Here is a 22,304-nt window from a genome sequence, read left to right on the forward strand (position 1 = left end):
CAGAAGCTCAAACGTGCTGCGTAACATGAGAATTAATTTCATTGGTTCTTGCTGAAGCTCAAACGTGCTGCATAACACGAGAACAAACCTCATTGGTTCTTGCAGAAGCTCAAACGTGCTGCATAACACGAGAACAAACCTCATTGGTTCTTGCAGAAGCTCAAACGTGCTGCGTAACATGAGAATTAATCTCATTGGTTCTTGCTGAAGCTCTAACGTGCTGCGTAACACGAGAATTAATCTCAATGGTTTTCGCACTTCAAGTGAACATGCTTGAGCTTCTGTTTATCATGTGCATTGATGAATGTTTATATGTGATTAAAAGCCTAAATTAAATCTGTTCATCATGTAAAGTGATCAAGTGTCTTCAGAAAATTTGGACTAAACCGTTCAATTCATTTGGATTAGTTTTAGGATCTCTCGTTTTAGGAAGCGTCAAATTGGTAGTTGCATGGACTGTCAATGGAGGGACAGAAATCTCTCAGATTTCAATAAAATATCTTCTTTTGTGTTTTGAAGATGAATTAAAGTCTTACAGGTTTGGAACGACATGACATGAGGGTGAGTAAATGATGACAGAATTTTATTTTTTTGGATGAAATAACCCTATGAAAAGCCAAATAGTTCCTACGCCCCTGTACAATAAACATTTAATCCAGAAGGAATTAAGAGGATACTGTGCTAAATGTGAGAAATATGCACTCACTGCACCCAATGGGCTCAAACTGCTCCCTTGGGTGCCTGACGGCTTCTACGACCAGGCCAAAGTTCACACCCCACCTCTGGGTATATGGCTACTCTGTTGAGTAAACTGTATTGAACCCTCTGACCTGCTGTGGGGTCTGAGGCTGAAGGATAGAAGCCAGTGTTGGCTGCCCTCCACAGGCTGGGAGGTCTGGCCTCTGCAGTGGTGAAGTCTTGCCGTCTGTTGGCGGTTATTGTGCCTTGTGGGCAACCCATCCTGTTTGTTTAGCAATATCAAACCGTGGGTTTACAGAAACCCCATGGCAATGCTCAAATATTATTCCACACCTTCCCATGGACGAGAGAATAAAGTGAAACTAGGCTTTTCTAACCAAGCAGAACAACATAGGTTTGGAATCATGCGAAGACAAGGGCGAGGAGTTGTGGGAGCAATTCTCTCTGTTCATGGAACTCTTGTATTTTTGGCCTTACTGACAGAGTCAGACTAAAATGAACCGTTATGTGTCAACATTATTTTAGACAGTGGGAATTTTCCGTTGTGGTTGAGGGCCAAATTGCACTTATCCTGTGCATTATGCTTGACGGGCATCACATGAAAGTAATGCACTGATATGAAAGACCTATTTATTAAAATTATAAAACTTAATTTTAGTTGAATTTTGTTTCATATATTTATAATTGAAAAAAAATTGTTTATCTGCAAAAAATAAAAAGCTAAAATCTTCATCTGCTTTGACATCTTCATCTAGTTTATTCAGGCTTTAGTAGTGAACTATTATTTCAATTAGTTAGTTAGTGGCGCCACCTATTGGTGAAAATACTGAACTTCAACTTCAGGCAGTATTTTAGGTTGTTTAGGGTGGCATCGGATTATTATCAGTAAGTAAAACGAATCTATTTAATTGAAAAAAAAAAACCTACAAAAAATTACAATAGCACATGGTCAAATTAGTAAACTATGAAAATAAAAATAAAAAAACATATTACTAAAACCTATAGATAATTCTAAAATAACACAGGGTGGCATTTTCTTAAATGCAAAATAATTTTCCAGTGAATTTTGTTTAGTTTCGTTGTCATTTATTTTCTGACATTTCTGTTGCAGAACCAATAATCCATAAGTCTGCAGGTCTCTATAAAAAAAAACAGAAACGAACAGAGTGATCAGGAATTCTGTACTGCTTTCATATATATATATATACATAAAAGATATGTTATTTGCATACTTACATAGGCACTGTGATGGAATAACTGTAATCCCATACAAGTGTGACTGCTGAATAGGAACATAAGCTGTGTTTTTCCCAGTGATTTGATCTATCACCAGTATCCCATCTCTGTAAGGACATTCTCATCATGAATAAGGAAACACTGAGCCAGCCAGATCATGCTCATTCAAGTCCATAGAGCTGTAAGTATAAGCATGTGTCAGAGACTCACCTCTCCCAGTCAGTGTAGTAAAAGTGGCTGTTATAGACGGCCAGGCTGAACGGATAGTCCAAAGCATCCTGGAACACACGTCTCTGAGTCCCATCTGGAGATATGCACTCCAGTTTCTTTGAGCCTGGGGATTTAGTTGACTTTTATCTTAATATTGTACTGCATATGATTGTAACAGTCATGTGCAGTGTTGGTTTTGATTTCACTTTTCTGGATGCCTGAGTTCTTGACATTGTTTGTTTGTTACTATGGTTTCTAATTAGTTAGACAAATGTTATTTCTTTTGTTGATCATCATTTACTGTGTATATAAGCCCATAGTTTTCTCAGTTCTGGGTTTGTCGTCGTCAATGTTAAATGTGTAGTTGCTTTATTCATTCTCCTTGTTCATTAAAGTCTCTAGTTTCATGTTATTCATGTTTTGCTCTTGTTTGTGTTTAACTGCACAGTACTCGTGACAATGCCTTATATGTAGCTAGCTGATAAAGTCAGATATTATATTTTAAAAAGACTCGTACCTGCATCTGCCCAGCACAGGTGATTTGTGGTGAAGTCCAGTGTCAAGGCATTGGGCAACATGAGACCCACTTGCACCAGGACTTTCCTGTTATGTCCCTCCAATGATGAGCTCTCTATTTTGGGAGCATCACGGTTCCAGTCGGTCCAATATAAGGTTCTGAAGAACACATACAGTAGATTATCACTTTCAAACAAAACAGGTAAGTGCATATATTAATGTTTATTGCATTTAATACATAATGAAGATGTCAATATATATGCTCATTATTATACAAAATATATAACATACACTACCATTCAAAAATTTGGGGTCAGCAAGATTTAATTTGAAAGTAATTCAGCGAGGATGCATTAAATTGACCAAAAGTAACAGTAAAGAATTTGTTTATGTTACAAAAGATGTATATGTCATATAAATGCTGTTCCTTTGAAATTTCTATTAATTCAAGTATCCTGAAAACAAATGTATTACTGTTTTCACATAAATATTATGCAGCATAACCGTATTCAACATTTATGATAATAATAAATATTTCAATTAACCATTTTAGAATGATTTCTGATGGATGAGCACAAGAGACTTATAAAACTCTTATTGACCCACAACTTTTGAATATATATCTAGTTCAGCCATAAAACTCTAGAGGGCGCAGGCTGATAGATCCATCCCATTTAGTCAGGGAACAGACTCACAGAGAGATGGTGAATACACAATCAAGTAGTGTATTTACAAGCTTTACAAGGTGAGTATTTCAGAAAATATCAACTGATGAGAAGACGAGGAACAGTCCAAGGCCAGGTGAGCTGGACCACACTCGTACCAGAATGTTGCTGTCTTCAAAGATGTAAGTACATGTATCCTTTACAAGGAAAACTGGAGACTGGAGAGAGAATTCAAGGAGATGAAGATGTGGAGACAATCACAGAGGTAAGTTTCATAGTACAGAGAATGCGCCATGGTGTCGGACGAGATGACCGGTAGGGAGCAGGTGAACAGGGCGGTGCCGGCTGGATGGTGCTGGCGGTGCAGGAATCCAAGCAGGAGCGGTGTCTTTGGCCATGACAAGGGCACTATGGACGTCAGAGCTCAAATCACTGGGGTTAGGAACGGCCTTCGCGCACCCAGCAGATTGAGTTAAGGACCTATCAGCCTGCGCCATAGTGTTTCATGACAGAAATGTGTATATAAAAATGCATATACAGCAAATTAAGGATTTTGATCTCATCTCACTGACCCACTCTTAGCGTCTACTATGATGGCTCTTGGATTGACCAAATCAGAATCAATCAGCACTTTTCTGTTCCTGCCATCCAGACCAGATGTCTCAATCCTGTCTTTCCCACTGTCCACCCAGAACAGCTTCCTGTGCACAGTGTCCACTGCAATTCCCTCTGGCTGGACCAAGCCTGGAATTTCACATTGATATGGAATCTGGGAGTCAGTTGCATAAACTGCTGAGACTAGTTTTACAAGTTATTCATAAAGTAAATGGGAAAAAAAGAAAGTAATTTGGTCTATTTACGAATCTATATTTTTGAATCTGAAAAGTAAGACTAATTACCCCTTGCTTATACTAGTTGGTCAGACTAATTTTTAAGACTCAGTCTTAACATAGTGGCTAACTGGCTATAGTCCCCATAATAGATGGATGGATGGATGCATGGGTTGATGGATGGGTTGATGGATAGATAGATAGATATTACCTTGGCTGATAATAGCCTCTGGCTGAGACCCAAATACTAAGACCACTCTGTTAATGGTATGTCGTCCAAAATCTGTCCAATATAACATGTTCTCCTGACAGTCATAGTCCATTCCGATCACAACGGAGTCCTGCAATGATATTCAAGCATTATTTTTCACGATTAATTAGAACAAGACAGCAATAGGTTTTGAATTTGGATATAATCACGTATTGTGGTTATGAGGGTCTACCTTTAAGGCCAGTAAAACAGTGGATTTTTCTTGAACTGGGTCTGTTTCATCAAGAGGAATGACTACAATCTGTGAGGCTTGTGCATAAAGGATAGCAGGCCCTGAAGGGGAGGAGCTTATGACAGGATACGTCAATGCATTATTCAATGGGGGGGCATCACCTGAGATACCTGACAGGTAAAAAGAAGAGACATTATAATATGACAATCTAGGGCTACACAATTTTTCTTTTCTTGATATAATCATGTGCAGCACTTCACTAATCTATGGTATACAAGGCCTTGTCCACACTAATACATTTTCGTTTGAAAACGCATCTTTTTCTCTCCGTTTTGGTCTTCCGTCCACACTGAGACAGTGTTTTTATTGATGAAAACGCTCTCCAAAGTGGATAAATTTGAAAATGCAGTTTTCGCGTTGTAGTGTACTGTCAAAACGGAGGTATTTAAAACAGATGACGTAAGATTAGTCATCTGACGCATATTATACCAATAGATATTCATGTTTATACCGCTGTTATGTGCTGTTCACTTTCACTCTGTTTCTAAAATATGTTACTTTGCACACTCTTCATATCACAGTCCTGCAAAGATGACAGAAAATGTACTCAAATTTGCTGTCCTGCGGCAATTCTTAAGAGCAGTTGCGTTTAAGACTAAACATATGGTGACTGAGTGAGACCTGGACACATAGGTGAATGGTGAGGCATTTTGCTAAATAAAATTATCCTGTCAGAAGAATTGCGCGATAACTGTATTGTTTATTTTTCCATCTGAATCATCTCAGTGAGCTTTTGTGAGGTTTTACACATGCGCAGTAAGGTGAATTTAGCGTTTTCCAAAAGTTTCTCATCCACACTGAAACGTCAGAAACGTAGTGTGGACGTAGTGTGGACGGAGAGTGTTTTTAAACGAAAACGTACTCGGTTACTAACGTAACCTCGGTTCTCTCTAGAAGAGGGAACGAGTACTGCGTCGAAGAACGCTACGGGAAAGATATTTCTTTGTCGAGATTGAAGCCTAAAATTAATCCTTAATTTTGTAATAATGTAAAACGCTTTTCTGAAGCATACAACCTAGGCGGAGCAATACAGCTCACCCATTGGCTGCTCTGCCAGAAAAGCACAGCCTATGCGAGGCCAGGACGCTGACCAATGAGGACGCTTCGCGCCCTTCTGCGTCACCTCCCGCCCAAACAGGCGTGGCCTAGGCCTATAAATACGAGCATAGCTGTCTAACACGCCGATTTTCGTCAATGAAGCGACGCAGCGCGGACACGCACGGCCATGAGACGCAGTACTCGTTCCCTCTTCTAGAGAGAACCGAGGTTACGTTAGTAACCGAGTACGTTCTCTTACGTAGAGTTCTCTCGTACTGCGTCGAAGAACGCTACGGGAACCCCATGTAAAACGCCGTGCGTGCTCTTGGACCGACACAGACACCTAAGGGCGCGCGCGCCCTGGTATACAAGTGCCTACCCCAAGAAGTATAGGGAGAGCGGCTAAATTAGCATCATCCCTTTATAGTAGTGCCTCTTAAGGCATAATAGCATATATATGTAATATAGATATATATGAGGGGTAATAGCATGCTCATGGGACACATTGTCAGTGAGTGATGCTTAAACATTGAAGTGACCTGGGCCGCACAGCGGGGCAGGAACACATATACATATTAACACTGAAGTGACCTGGGCCGCAGCGCGGGGCAGGACACTAATGCATAGTCTTCTAGACCGAGAGCAGTTTAGCCTGCAACGCAGGAACCTCTAGGTTATAGAACCTAATAAATGTAGACGGGGAGGCCCAGCCTGCCGCCATACAGATATCTTGTAACGAGATTCCGCTATACCAAGCCCATGAAGAGGCCATGCCTCTCGTGGAGTGTGCTCTGATGCCCAAAGGGCATTCCAAACCTCTAGATGCGTAGGCTAGCGCAATGGCGTCCACTACCCATCGAGACAGACTCTGTTTCGTCGCGGCTCGCCCCTTGGAGCGTCCGCTGAACGAAACAAGGAGCTGCTCCGTCTGTCGAAAAACAGCGGAGCGGGACACATAAGCTATTAATGCCCTGACCGGGCAAAGGGAGCTATTTCCGTCCTCTGAAGCCGGCAGGGCCGACAGGGAGATGACCTGAGCCCTGAACGGTGTGTTGAGGGACTTAGGCACGTACCCATGCTTCGGTTTCAATACGACTACAGAGTCGTTTGGCCCGAACTCCATACAAGAAGCTCTCACTGAGAGCGCTTGCAAGTCTCCCACACGCTTCACTGAAGCGAGAGCCAAAAGAAACACGGTCTTGAAAGACAGGTGTTTCATGTCAACTGAGTGAATAGGCTCGAAAGGGGCCCCTTTCATAGCGTTCAACACTGTAGAAAGGTCCCAAACGGGGACTGAAGGAGGCCTTGGAGGGTTTAACCTCCTGGCGCCTCTCAGGAAGCGGACCACCAGGTCGTTCCTGCCTAGTGAACGGCCAAGCGTTGGATTAACGAACGCTGATATGGCAGCCACATAGACTTTGAGCGTGGATGGGGTTCTTCCCTTATCCAATAGCTCTTGCAAGAAGGAGAGAATCTCCGGTTCTCCACACTGAAGTGGTGACAGACCTTGATCTGAACACCATCCAGAGAACACCGACCATTTGGAAGCGTAGAGCCGTCTAGTAGACGGGGCCCTAGCTTGCTCGATCGTGTCTAACACTCCTCTTGGGAGGTTAGCGGGTACCCGTTTATGGCCCATACGTGTAGGGACCAAAGCTCGGGGTGAGGATGCAGAATCGCGCCCTTGGCCTGTGAGAGGAGGTCTCTCCTCACTGGAATCGGCCACGGGGCAGTACTTTTCAGTCGCATCAAAGCTGGGAACCAGGTCTGATTCGTCCAGTATGGAGCAACCAATAGTACCGAGCATCCGCTCTCCTTGATACGCTCCAGCACTTGAGGCAGGAGTGAGACAGGAGGAAAGGCATAGAGCGGACGGCGGGGCCAGACTCTGGCCAGCGCGTTCGCGCTCTTCGAAAAGAATTCTGGGCAGTGAGCGTTCTCCTGGTTTGCAAACAGGTCTATTTCCGCTCTGCCGAACCTTTTCCACAGCAGACGCACTGTCTGTGTGTGTAGGGACCACTCTCCCGTAGGAACATTGTTCCGTGAGAGTCTGTCCGGGCCTACGTTCAAGTGGCCTGGCACGTGTATTGCTCTTAACGAGCGCAGGTTGTGCTGGGCCCACACCAGTATGCGTTCCGCTAACCTGAATAGGTTTCGGGACCTCAGGCCACCCTGGTGGTTTATGTAGGCTACTACCGACACGTTGTCCGAGCGGACCAGGACGTGGTGTCCTTTTATCCGGGGACAGAAACGCCTCAGCGCAAAGTCCACCGCCATCATTTCCAGGCAGTTTATGTGCGGTAGTTTGGCTCGCTCTGCCCATTGGCCAAAGAGCGGTCTGCCGTCGAGCAGTGCTCCCCAGCCTGAGGTGGACGCGTCCGTGGACACCACCTTCAGGCTCGAGGAAGTCCCCAGGCTTACACCTGACCGGTACCAGTCTGACGCTCTCCATGGTGTCAGGGCTGAAATGCATTCCTGAGTGACCTTGAGGCGATAACGACCGTGTAACCATGCTCGGCGCGGTACGCGCGTTCTCAACCAGAACTGTAGTGGGCGCATGCGCAGCAGGCCCAACTGCAGCACTGTAGAGGCTGAGGCCATGAGGCCCAGCATTTTCTGAAATCTCCTGAGCGGCACTATGTGGCCGCTGCGGAAGGATTTCGCCATTTGCAGGGTATTTCGCCTGCGCTGTGATGACAGACGTGCTGTCATAGACAGTGAGTTCAGATCCAGTCCTAAAAAGGAGATCCTTTGACTGGGAAACAGTGAACTTTTCTCCCAATTGACTCTCAGACCTAAGCACTCGAGGTGATCGAGTATTAGCGTCTTGTGGTGAGCGAGTTCTGACGGCGATTGAGCTAGAATCAGCCAATCGTCCAAATAGTTCAGAATTCGAACGCCTCGGAGTCTCAGGGGTGCCAGCGCCGCGTCCATGCACACTGTAAATGTACGAGGTGCTAGGGATAGGCCGAATGGCAGGACTGTGTACTGATATGCCCGGCCCTCGAAGGCGAATCTCAAAAATCGCCTGTGACGTGACGCAATTTGTATGTGAAAATACGCGTCTTTCAGATCTATCGCCATAAACCAGTCTCCTCGGCGAATTTGCGCGAGGATTTTTCTGGTCGTGAGCATTCTGAACTTCCGCTTTGTTAGCGTTTTGTTCAGACGCCTTAGATCTAAAATGGGTCTGAGACCCCCGTCTTTCTTCGGTACCAGGAAATATCTGCTGTACAGACCCCCTTCGCTCTGAGCTTGAGATAAAGGCTCTATGGCCCCTTTGCTCAATAGCTTCGCTATTTCGGCTCGAAGTAGATGTGCTACTTCTGTTTTTACCGTGGTTTCGACTTTTCCCGTGAAACGGGGAGGGCGTCGATGAAACTGTAGCGAATAGCCTCTTTTTATAGTCTCTAGCACCCATTCTGAGACCCCGGGAAGTCTTTCCCATGCATGTGCACGTGTGACTAGGGGTTGAATGTAATCTGGGCCCTGGTCGCGAAATGGCGGCGACACGAGAGCAACCGTGTGCTGTAACATGGACGCCGTGGCGTCTGAGGCGGGGGACATGTTTAACACAGTATGCGTCCCGCGCGCGCTCGACTCTCTGAGTTGAGAGAGAGTACGCGGGGCGAGCCCTACGGGGCTCGTTATGTTTGTGAATAAACGTGGGCGCTTGGTAGCGGGCACATTTATAACACCGGGGACACTGTGTTTGTGTACTGACTGACCGTTCGTTAGTTTCGTTTTTACAGAAACCGCGGAACGTGCAGTGTGTAGTGGTTGTGGGCACTGGACAGTGGGCACGCTCACTACACGTAAAGCACAATCGGTGTGAGCCGATTTTATGTGTGCAAACCCTGTGTTGAACGGGGCTGTGCTTGTGTGAATGAATGGGCACTGGGTGGGCATTGCAGTTACACACATTACACCATCGGCCTTGGCCGGAACACCAGAAATTAAACTCTTTTTTAGATTTATCTGGGTCGCCGTGAAAACGGCGTTTGTGTGCAGGCAAACGGGCTTTACGGCCGGTTTGTTGGCTGCTAAATACACTGGTACAAACACGGAACTTAGGGCTGTACAAGCGAAAATCTTTGGTGGAAGTCCGGCCGCAGCGGGACCCGAACACCGTCGTTTTCCTAGCAGGGCTAGGATGGCGCCGAGGCCTCGGGCTTGAGTGAGATCTTGGGCCGAGGACCACGCGGTGGCGGGCGGCGTCCGGCGGAGCGAGACCGTGGTCTCTCTCGGGCCTGCTGCTGCTGGGCCGGTGCGGCGGGCGCGGGGCGCTGCTGAGTTCGGGCAGGCGGCTGTTTAGGGCGGCCTGTTGCGGAACTGGAGCGCTTTGGCAGAAAATGTCTCATGGCCTGCGAAGTCTTCTGTACCTCGGCGAATCGGTCCGCGAAGTCCTTCACGGAGGATCCGAAGAGGCCAGTCGGTGAAATGGGAGCGTCGAGGAACGCAGAGCGCTCCGACTCCGCCATTTCGGAGAGAGTCAGCCACAAATGTCTCTCGGAAACAGTAGCTGAGGCCATAATCCTGCCGATGGCGTGTGCGGCGGACTTTGTAGCGCGAAGAGCGAGGTCTGTGGCGCTACGTAAGTCCGGAACACTGATCGCGCCCGGGCCTTCCTCGTCTAGCTTGCAGAGGAGGTTAGCCTGGTGGATTTGGAGCACCGCCATGGTGTGCAGCGCCGATGCAGCTTGTCCGGCGGCGGAATACACGCGGCCGTTCAGGGCTGACGAAGTGCGGCAAGCTTTAGATGGTAGGACTCCCTTAGCCCGCCGTCCAGCAGAGGGTGGGCAAAGGTGAGTCGCTACAGCCTCCTCGACCGGAGGGAGAGCGTGGTAGCCTCTGTCGCGAGCACCGTCCACTACGGAGAATGCTGGCGAGGCAGAAGTACGTACTCTGGCTGAAAATGGCGCCTTCCACGATTTCGCTACCTCTTCGTGAAGCTCAGGAAGAAAGTGTGCGTGTCTGGAGGGGGGCGCAGCGCGGTCTCCAGCGAGGAAGCGGCCATCCAGCCGGTTGAGTGCAGGTTGTTCGGGCGTCGACCACTCGAGGCCGAGGCTCGACACGGCCTGTGTGAGCAGACGCATCAGCTCTGCTTCGATGCTGATCTTCCCTCCTCGACGTTCCGGAACGGCGGGGGAGGGGAGGTCCACAGAGCTCGCCCATCCCTCGCTCTCCGAAGCGAGAAGCGAACAGCAATCGTCATCCCCCTCTGATACGGCTTGCTGGTCGTCCTCCATAACGGACAAAGCGGCGTGCTGCGGCTGTTGTCCGTCGGTGAGCGACTCAAGCGACACGTTGAGAGGAGCTAGCGGCGGTGGCGGCGGCGAGCTCCTCGTGGAGGGAGGTTCCGGGACCCGCTGAGCGCGGCGCTTCTTACGGCGCGGCGCTACAGGGGGCGGTTGAGCAGTCTCGGCGAAAGATGCAAGGCGAGTCCGCAGAGTCGCGATTGGCATCATGTCGCAGTGATGGCAGCCGCCATCACCGAGAGCGAGAGCTGCATGTTCCTCGCCCAAGCAGGAAACACACAGTTCGTGGTGGTCCCCGTCGATGAGCGCGGCTCGGCAGGAGCCGCAGGAAACGCGAGACATCTTTAAAAAGACACTCGTTGCTCTTTTGTGAGGAAAAAATGTGTGACGCGGTAGGCGAACACACACACAAAACACACACAAAACTGAAAGGATATTCCACGCCGGAGAAGCGCAGCAGGGAACGGCGGCTGAAGGCGGCGATGACCAGCGGCTTCAGGTAAGGGCTCGTCCTGCTGAGGTGCTTGTTCCAAACGGCTGTGGCGGCTCGAATCAATCCAGCGATGCGTGCAGCTTCGTTGAATTTAAGAAAAATCGGCGTGTTAGACAGCTATGCTCGTATTTATAGGCCTAGGCCACGCCTGTTTGGGCGGGAGGTGACGCAGAAGGGCGCGAAGCGTCCTCATTGGTCAGCGTCCTGGCCTCGCATAGGCTGTGCTTTTCTGGCAGAGCAGCCAATGGGTGAGCTGTATTGCTCCGCCTAGGTTGTATGCTTCAGAAAAGCGTTTTACATTATTACAAAATTAAGGATTAATTTTAGGCTTCAATCTCGACAAAGAAATATCTTTCCCGTAGCGTTCTTCGACGCAGTACGAGAGAACTCTACGTAAGAGAACGCAGTTTTCAAATGTATTGTATTTATATAGACGTAGCCTAAGTCGAGAAGTAGCCTACTTCAAAAGTGTACAAAGTATCACTGTAAAAAGTGTTTTAACCCCCAAAAATGAATTGAAAAATACGATTAAAAAACACTCACATGAGTTCAAAACTGTCACATTTTAAATTGGCAGGGTCACCCCCTCATGGGGGCAGCCATATTGAAATCCCATGAAACGAATACTGCTCACTTTATCTTAGTATTCTGCCTGTTATCAGAGTTTTGTTGAAATTCAGGGCTGTCGCTAGAGGGGAGAAATGTGATGATTCTACGGGCCGCCGTCATTTGGGGGGGCCCTTGCGATTTGGTTTCGGTATTTTCAACGTAATCAGTCCAAAATAACTTCATTACTCACAGGGGGGCTTTACATCATTGTAGGACCGGGTTCCAATAATTTCCACGCCTTGGTGGTCCACACACCAGCAGAAACTGCTGTTGCCGTAACATTGCACAGGCAGGAAATTCCCATGAGCGTCACACAGGGGCATGTAATCCTGAGGGGACGGCTGACCGCTATAGTGACTCATGAGTGAAAGCTTCCAGCGCTCGCACACAGTCTCCACACGGGGAACCAGGGCAGCTGAGTAAGAGACACAGTACACAGTGTCAATTTTACTGAGTAATGTTTCTTTTGGAAAACACTGTGAAGACATTTTCCTGAAATTCTTTCAAATCTGTGACCATTGACCGCATCCATATTTGCCTCAATGAATGACTATGTCAGCGTTAATTACAGTAAGGCCGTCTCATGAAGGATAATTATGTCATATATAGTTGGAACTGCATATCACTCCCACAATTCAACAGTGAGGAACAGGAAGTGTGTCCTTGTGTTTTAAATGTCTCGGATTTGGCAACATACTGCAACTTTTTTTAAATAACCTGAATTTCAATGAACTGAGATATTAGAGCAGAATAAATATCAAAATTAAAACAAAATGCTAGACTCTGTTGAGATTCACTATATGTATGTGTAAAATAATAATATTAAAATATAATCTCAAGTTTCTCAGGAGAACGCAAAAGTTTTGCAGGAGGGCGCAAGCATTCAAATGTTTTTCATAACCATGTCCCTTTAGGGGCTCCGTATCCAATCATTTTTATTCTTTAAAGAATAGAAAGTTCATTAGAACAGCATTTATTTGAACTAGAAACCTTTTATATACATTAATACCTTTTATTCTTGAAAGCATGCATTAAATTGATCAAAAGACAGTAAAGAAAAGTATAATTTTAAAAAATATTTATATTTCAAATCAGTGCTGTTTGTTTTACTTTCTATTAAAATAATCTTGAAAGAAAATGTATCACCGTTTCCACGAAACTTGTTGCACACCTGTTTTCAACACTGATGATAATAATAAGAAATCTTTATTGGGATGATTTCTGAAGGATCATGTGACTCTGAAGGATCATGTGACACTGAAGACTGGGGTAATGATGCTGAAAATTCAGTTTGATCACGGGAATAAATTACATTTTAAAATACATCTAAGAAAACAGTTATTCCTAAATTGTAATAACCTTTCATAATTGTACAGTTGTTACTGTATAATAATATGAATGCAGACTTGGTGAACATAAACTTCTTTAAAAAAGTTTTCCCAAACTTTTAAATATATATCCTAAAATATCAAAATGATCCTAACGGACCGTGAGGGGATGAAACTACAAATCCATACCTGGCTGATCACAGTTGGCATGTACTGTGCCAGGCATTGTCCTGGTACCCAGTCTCTCCTGACCTCTACTGTCCACACACCAACAGTGTCCAGTGGTGCCCAGGCACTGCAGGGGTTTGTGCTGCCCTTTCTCATCACACTGAGGAACGAAGGCTTCCAGGCCACGATACATGCGTAGACTCTCTTGCAGACTGTCTCTGTGTTGCTGGCACATAGTTAATGAGGGTTTTGGCGTCTCTAGTGTAGAAATAAACATAGGACCAAAGAACATTGATGGGAATTCAGTACATGCAATGATATGATTAATCATTCCTGGAACAAAAGATGTTGTTCAAGGAACATGTTCTAGTTGTTTTCAACCACATAATGAATGATTAAACAATGCATTTGTTTTCAATTGGTTTATAATGCGACACTGAACATAATATTTGACTTGATTTGTTTGCTGGACTTCTCCTGTGTTATAAGCAAAGAGAACAGACTGGTACTGAGCTGACAAGGGAGGAAGCATTGTGTGTTCCTTGATAAATGTGTGGTTTACGTGGTGGCTGGCAGAGGAAGCCGTCACCCTTGTATTCAGGCCAACACTGGCAGTGGAACGAGCCCTGGGTGTTGGAGCAGGAAGCTAACGGATGACAGAGCTGCAGAAAACACTCGTTGATATCTGCAAAAAGAAGAGAATGATGGGCCTCCTCTGAAATGAGATGTGTGAATGTGCACCACATGTGCGGTTATATCAATTATTACACTTGTAATTCACTTGTAAAGTCAATGGGCCTCAATAATGAAAAAGGGTTGAATGATCACGATTCATGAATCACTTTAAATCATACACAAAACAATTCTTACATGAATCGTTCCATTGAATTGAATTTCTGTCATTTACATATGATTTTACAAATGATCCACACAGACATTTGTAAATTTTAGCTTTTGGCCATCCCATAGTAAAATGTAAACAAAGTGACAACATAAGAATGTAAATACAGAAACGTGTAAATTTACGCAACAGTTAAGGCTGATTTATACTTCTGCGTCGGACCTACGCTGTTGGCTACGCGTTGGTTTTCATTTTACACTTCTGCGTCGTTGTCCGCGTTGACGCACAATTACACATGCAGAGGGAGCATGTGAAACCTGATGGAGGGTTCCTAGCAGACCAATCACAGCGCTTGCGGTCCGCATAGAATTGATGCGTTGTTACATTTTTGGAGAGGTCCACGTCAGGGTACCCCGAAGGGTACGCGTGCTACACACAGCCTACGACGTAGCTATGGCGGGAGTTCGACGCAGAAGCATAAATTGGGCTTTAGTTCAGGTTGTCAATTTTTAACGGGATCAGGGTGCGCGGCAGGCTGCGGTTTCACTTTATTTTGATGGTCCCTCAACTCATTCTGTTGACTAGAAGTAACGTTGCACTTACATGTCTACTAACTCTCATTAAAGTGTTATTAGAGCATTAGTAGACTGTTAAGGTTAATATCAGTTGACATGAAGTTGCAAAGTTACTTATAGTTGGTAGAATGTCTGTTGGGGAGAATTACAATAAAGAGTTAACAGATATTAACAGCAAACAGTCTACTAATAATCTAATGAGAGTTATTTGCGAAGTTAGTGAGTCATTGAATCATTTACTCAAATGATTTGTTCAAAATGCAGATTTATTCAGAAATACAAACAACACTGCTGTGTTTTGCTTGGAGTTGCCCATGGTTGATTCTGCTTTGGCTTAGTTGGGACCAGTTTTCATTGTTGGTCCAAAAAAAACGTAATTGGAAATATTGTGTCTAAAACAGGATGCTCAATGTTAACTTCTTGCATGGATCTGCACTTCAAATCTCCACCAGAAACAGTGAACTATACAAGTACCTTTGGGATACTCACTTCAACATACTACAATTTGGGACACACTAATTTTAGAATTTTTGAATACTATTTAGGATCGATAGTGTTCAATTAGGATGCAGCACCAGTCTCTGAAACCACATGACTTAGCCAGCTTGATACACAGCTTGATATCTTAAACAAAATAAGATAAGTGAAACAATGTTTCGAAAGCAATCATTACTAGAAGTCATTTTACATAAGTAGCTCTGTTGGTCTGAATATAATCACGGCTATGATTAACTGCTGATTTTTGGAAGAGCACCCTTTTTTGCGTGATATTTCTGTCCACCATTGACAGAATTTTCTGTAATTTATGACAAAACACTTCTCCGGCAATCCATGTTTTTACTGTTGTGCGATAGGGTTTGCATAAGAGTACAGGATCTCCAGATCAAAACACAGGCGTTTAAGGCTATGTTTAGACAGCCAGCAAACATCTTTTTTTTTTTTCATATTCAGATTTTATCCAGATGGGTTTTCAGAAGTCTCGACAGAAAAACAAAAAAACAACAACATCAGATTATTTCCAAATCTGATTCAAACCACATTTGGAGGTGGTATGAAGTATGATTGCAAACAGATTTTTAAAAATGCGTCTCAGCCTGGATGATCTGGCCGCTCAAATCAGATTTTAAATTGTCTTTTGGTTCACTCTTAATGCGACAACACCGAAATTCTCATACACACATTACAAAACGCAGAACACTTACCCACACACACATGCAAATCGAGGTCAAACTCATAGCCAGGTTCACAGTGGCAGTGATGGCCACCCGGCATGTTCACACACTCAGAGTGAGGACCACAGGAACTGAGAACATCGGCACACTCATCTACATCTGGATCACAGATTAAACCCAAGAGAGCCATAGAGCACTTTAACTAAGGCAGTCATTTATTAAAGGCATCAGAAGATGACACACAGGGCCCTATTTTAAGGATCTGAAACGCAAGTATCAAGTGCGAAACGCAAGTATCTTTGTGGGCCCTATTTTACCGGCGGCATAAATGACTCTTGTACCCGACGCAAATCTAAAATGGGTTGGTCTGAAGTAGCTACATTATTCATAGGTGTGGTTTGGGCGTAATGTGAAATAAACCAATCAGAGCGTCCTCTCACATTCCCTTTAAGAGCAGGCGCGCTTGTTCCATGGCGGATTGCTATTATAACGGCGGATTTGCCAGGCGCACGCCAGGAGCGATTCACAGCCGAGGAGACCGACGTTCTCGTCAGGGCCGTAAAAGACAGAGAAGAGACAATGTATGGGGATGGGAGAAACCCACCCAAATTAGCTTCGGTTAAACAGGCGTATAATAATTCAGGTAAATGTGTAAGCTAGATTTATGCCTATTTTTTCACATCTTCATGGACACAACAATGATTTCCCTCGTGTGTTAATATTTTTCCTTGTAATAATGTATGATTTGCAAAAATGAAAACTGCTGCGTCTGTGTAGATGAGAGAATCAAAGTGTATGCACGCTGTGCACCCGCTACATTATGGCCAAGCATGCGCACTTAAAATAGCAAATGAATAACACGGCACTGACTTTAGACTATTTTTTTCCTGGTCTGTGGCGGAATTGTTTTCTTAAACTGCAAAATAGCACCAGGGAACGTTTGCACCGGAACACGCCTCCTCTTTTCGCTGAACCGCCCCCGGGAGCGCAAGTTCATTCGACGTGCGTCTGTGAAGGAAAAAGTCTGCTGTGCGCGGTTGCAAAATAGGAATGATACATGCGTCGGTGTACAAAATAAATTGCGCTGGGTGCAAGATAGGGCCCACAGTCTCTAAGGGAATTAGAGATTAAGCAGTTGGCTCAATGTCAAAATATATCAAAGATGAACACTAAAAGATCTGTACCATAGCAGTTGCGTCCATCCCCCTGAAAGCCCATGGCACACTGACAGTGGTACTGAACGCCATCCCCTGGCAGACAGAGGGCCATGGGGTCACAATGGTGCTTCCCAGTTGAACAGGGGTTCAACTCCACAAGCCCAGGGAGCTCACCTGATAACGTACAGATAAAGAAATGTTCAAAGTCCTCAACAAGATCCAAAATTATGTGAAATAGAACTAATGACTTAGTCAGGTTTGGTTAATAGTATGTTCTAACCTCCTACAGGTCCCACTTGGTTGATTATGGCATATCTAAGGGTGGTTCCTTCTGTTAACGTGACCATCAGATGCTCCACATTCACCTCCTGAAAGTCCGGTATGGTCCATGGGCCATGCTCACAGTTTCGGAAACTTAAATTCTGGTGTAGGCGGTAAGAGAATGTCTCGGATCCACCATTTTCTGACACAACCATGTACTTTTGCAGTGATGATGATGTCACAACTGAGCCAGAAACAAAATGCATAACCCATAATGCTCAAATAACACATATTAAAGCAGTAACTTTAGACTTGAGTGGCTTATTGCTTTTAAAATATGTGACAGCTCTGACAAAATTATGACATACACATTTGAAATTATGGCATATTAAGTGATAATGATGAGATTTTGATTTTGAGATTTTGAAAAAATACGAGATAAAAATTCATCATGACATGACAAGTCGAACTTAGTCATAAGTCATAATTGACTTTTCTCAATTTACATTATTTGTAATATGTATTGTATTTTCTCATAATTTTTACATTTATGTGATAATTATGACATTTTATCTAAAAATTATGACTTAATGTGTTATTTCAAATTCATGAGATAAAGTTATTATTAAGACACAAAGTTGAAATGATGAGATGCATCAAAATTTACTTTTGTTACAACATATCTATATGAGATAAAGTTATAATTATGACAGAAAATCTAAATTATGAGATAAATCACAACTAAATCAAAATGTAATTGTGTTATAACTATGACATTGCATAATTTCACCTTAATGTCATGATTATGACTTTTTATATCATAGTGTCTTAGCATAATCATAATTTCAAATTTCAGTTTTCTGTTTGAGGGATAGTTATGACTTTATATGTTATAACTTACCTAATCATGATTTTTTTTCTTATGTGGCAGAAATGGGCTTCCATACTCCCTATTTCTGTTTTGAGTGCCAGACGGTCAGTCTGTGCGTTAGTGTTGGCGATTTATTGGTTTTTAAGTGAACTTACAGGTTTGGAAAACATTTTTTTTTTTTTTTTTTTTTTTGATGTTTGTCTTAAACACATGTTAGTTTAAACGTCTTGTTTATTGAACTGTTTGTTTAAAAGCAACATCACACTTAAAATCATGTGGAATTATTGAACCCTAGTCAGACTCCTAGATTGCTTACAATAATTACCTGATTGGTTGTATTGGTAGGTCTCTTTATATGGCAGGATATTTATTTTAGCACCATTGGGAATGGTAGGTAAATCTCCATTGATCATTATGTTAAACGTCAAGTGGTTGAATGAATCCATTCCTTTAGCCTCTTGAATAATGGTAAAACGCTGGCCTTGTGGGCTGAAAACCAGTTCTGCCCAATGAGAAAACTCAGCACCTGAAGAAAATATGTTTTTCTTCATTAGAGTGACATGATAACTGTAAACATATAATGTAATGAAGCTTCAGATTAGAAAAAACAGCAACAATAAAACAATAATACCAGTTATGCTGAAGCCATTTGGATGGTTTTGGAGCTCAAGAGCAAACAGCCAGCCAAATATGGAGACCAGTGGGCTCACAGCCATCAGAGCCCATCCTGCCTGAGCTGGGACAGGACTGATGGAGACGTACACGCGTCCTTCTCCCACCACAGCAAAGCCATGCATGTCCACATTGTTTAGCTGAGCTTTAGTGTCTCCGACAGAAACACTTCCACTCAGCTTTCCACTTAAAGGCTGAGAAATACCTGTAAAAACAGTCTTACCTTCCACTTTTGTATTTATGGTATCATAGTCATAAGAAATTATATGAAAATAACATACTAAACTACAGAAGCTCACCCATGGGTAAACATTGTCTGCCACTCCCATAGTAACCAGAACGGCAATGACAGCATGGACCAGTTGCATAGTCTGTGCAGTAACCATCCTGGGAGCAGAATTTCAAGTGCACGCCACACATTTTGGTTCCATTATTTGAACTAGCATGTAGTTCTTGGTTTGGTTTTAATGGTTGTTGAACGAGTGAAGCTAGGGTGTCCACTTGGGCCTCAGAAGTAGATTTATATGCAGCTGTGTTTGATTTTTCTGTAATGTAGAAATCTTCATCTGTGGTGTTGCGCAAGCTGCCAAAACCCATAGAATCAGACTTGGAGACTGAAGCAGGAACTACCTTCTGGAATGGGAAGCGGCTGGTTCCGATGTGGAAAATCCACAGTCCATTTAACCCGGTGTTCCCTGCCCTGAGAGTTGCATAGGCAATTTACCATAAGGTTCAGTTAGTTAACACTGTTGTTAGCATGAGTTAACAATGAACAGTTCTTTTAAAGCATGTATGGTAACACTTTACAGTAAGGTCTCATTTGTTAACAAATCTAATTCATTAAAGGGGACCTGTTATGCCCTTTTTCAAAGTCTTGAATTTGTTTCTACTGGAATAGGTTTTCATACCTGAATATTAAAAAAAAACTTACATTTTATCTTTAAATTTTTAATAAAATATATTTTATTTATTTGATTTAATTTTATGAAACCCCTCCCTCTGAAAAGCACAATGTGCTCTGACTGGTTGGCTGAACAAATGTGTTGTGACTGGTCAACTGTTTCACGCATGTTTCGAAAATGTCACGCCCATGGGCTTGAAGTGGAAAAACTTGCAAATATCATATATGGTCATTTAAAAATATCATAAAGTTATGAGAGAATTGCACCACTTGCCATTTTACAGCCTGACGCAACCTTAATTTACATTTTTATATAATTTTTTTACAACAGAAATGTTGTAATTGATTCATACGTTTTAGATGTTTTATCATGTTTTATGCTTTATTATCAGTTCAAATGAATTAACAATAAGCAAAAATAAATAAACATATAATTCAGCATTAAATAAGTAATGTTTTATTGCAGAGATAAATATATAAGATAATCAAAAAGGTTTCATGCACTCACTTATGGAGCTTATTGGTGGTCTCATCAGAGCCAATCAGACTGTAGAACAGCTCTTCTGTGGTAGACGTATCACCTCTACTAAAACCAACCTGGAGTTTAGCATGTTCTTTTGACATGTTAGTATAACTGTGACTGATATTTAGCATCTGCTGCTCATCCTCGGGATACAGGAACAAGGCATATGTATCTGATTTATTACCAGCCAACACAACCTGGAAACTGGTTACCTGCATGCAGGTCAGAACAACATTGTTAATATTGATAATAATAGCATTAAAAAATCTAAATATTACTGTCTTTGAATCATTAGGTAAAAAGGCGCTAACACTTTATTTGACCATTTCCTTGTTACATGTAGTTACTGATAACTATAAATTATGCATAATTATGCAACTAACCCTAAATTAAACCCCAGATCCTAACCCTAACTATATAGTATACATTGAGTTAATTATTATTACACAGTACGTAAATGCATAAATACACTGTAACATGGACACATTAAAATAAAGGGTTATTGTAAGGTGTCATTGATTCAGTGTAATTATATGTTTAAGTACTGAGCAATAATAATTAACAATAGGGTTAGGGGATTAGGTTTTGGTTGAGGGTTAATTGAATCTAATAATGCTTAATTTACTGTTATTACTACAGTAACATGTAACATATGTAACAAGGACACTGTAAAATAAAGTGTTACCAAATAAAGTGTACCAAAAAGGCACGATGAAGGAATAGAAAAGAATGTTACACAATGTAAATATGGTGACTGGAGTAGCCTGTCCTCTTCACATGCAACGTTGTCCCATGTGGTGATGACCATGTGGCTGGACTTAAATGTAGAACCAGTGAAACCACGCTGCACCATTTCGGAAGCCCGGTTTAATACATCCATTGATTCCTCCACACGGTAAAACACAGATCCTTTCTGTCCATGAACTAATGTCTGTCAGGAAAGGTGCTATTGCGGAGAAGCTCAGAGGAAACATGGTTTTTAAATACTGACTTTCTTCAGGAGGAAGCTGAAGGGACAAGAAGCCATTTGTGGCAACCTGAGGAATGGAGAAGATCCCTGTGTGATAACTCAAGACTTTTCATATTGAAATAATTGGATGCATTTTAATATTTTTGCTCATGAGTTTGTATGACAACAATAACAATTAAATTAAATGTTAAACTTCAGACTCCACATGCTCAATAGATCTGGTTGCAACATTCATGCTAAAATAAAATAAAACTTTATTTTTTATGTAATGGCAATGAAAACAAATAGTGTGGCTTACATAAAGAACGTTGAACAGCACGTTGTAGAAGTGTAATGGCTTTTTTAGCTTCAGGGCTTCAGACACTTCATCATCACCTTCTTGAAGAACTGAATCGCCTTCAGATAATCCGAAAGGGAAAAGTGCGTCCTTTTGAATCGCATTCATGAAATAAACATTTGTAAAAAGTAAAGCAAATACCCAGCAGTTCTTCATTTCGAGACGAAGCAGCTTCGATCTGGAGCACTTGAATATAATTGTCCCAGAAGAAGTTTATGAGATGTGACCATGTGGTGATTTAAAATGAAAGGATGCCTCAACCACAAACCACATAGTTACCAAAAAAATCCATGGGAGGGTTTTACGAGTGCAAAGCATCATCCAATGTTCATATGTAGTTGAATAGAACAGAATGGATAAAAGAATAAAGAGGTTTATTGCACTCAAGAATAGAAAATAATTTTTGCAAACAAACACCTGCTGTAAGATGAATTGAGGATAATTTTCAAAAACGTTATCTTGAAGTTGTTG

At 42.9% G+C, this 22,304-nt stretch overlaps 1 protein-coding gene across 1 annotated transcript; it reads right to left on the reverse strand.

Moving 5' to 3' along the window:
• Window positions 1-1,434: 1,434 nt before the first annotated feature.
• nid2b (nidogen 2b (osteonidogen)) lies at window positions 1,435-22,076 on the reverse strand. Its single transcript, XM_079583842.1, is given in 20 exon segments — window positions 1,435-1,838; window positions 1,936-2,042; window positions 2,146-2,269; window positions 2,663-2,820; window positions 3,899-4,070; window positions 4,368-4,497; window positions 4,600-4,769; window positions 12,248-12,472; window positions 13,575-13,811; window positions 14,116-14,238; window positions 16,172-16,300; window positions 17,326-17,472; window positions 17,579-17,803; window positions 18,756-18,956; window positions 19,062-19,307; window positions 19,402-19,802; window positions 20,512-20,738; window positions 21,263-21,436; window positions 21,438-21,563; window positions 21,795-22,076. Coding segments are annotated over 20 exon segments (3,519 nt in total). The 5' UTR covers window positions 21,990-22,076; the 3' UTR covers window positions 1,435-1,836.
• Window positions 22,077-22,304: the final 228 nt, after the last annotated feature.

Source organism: Phoxinus phoxinus, assembly GCF_949152265.1.
Source record: "Phoxinus phoxinus genome assembly, chromosome: 16".
Taxonomy (NCBI): Eukaryota; Metazoa; Chordata; class Actinopteri; order Cypriniformes; family Leuciscidae; genus Phoxinus; species Phoxinus phoxinus.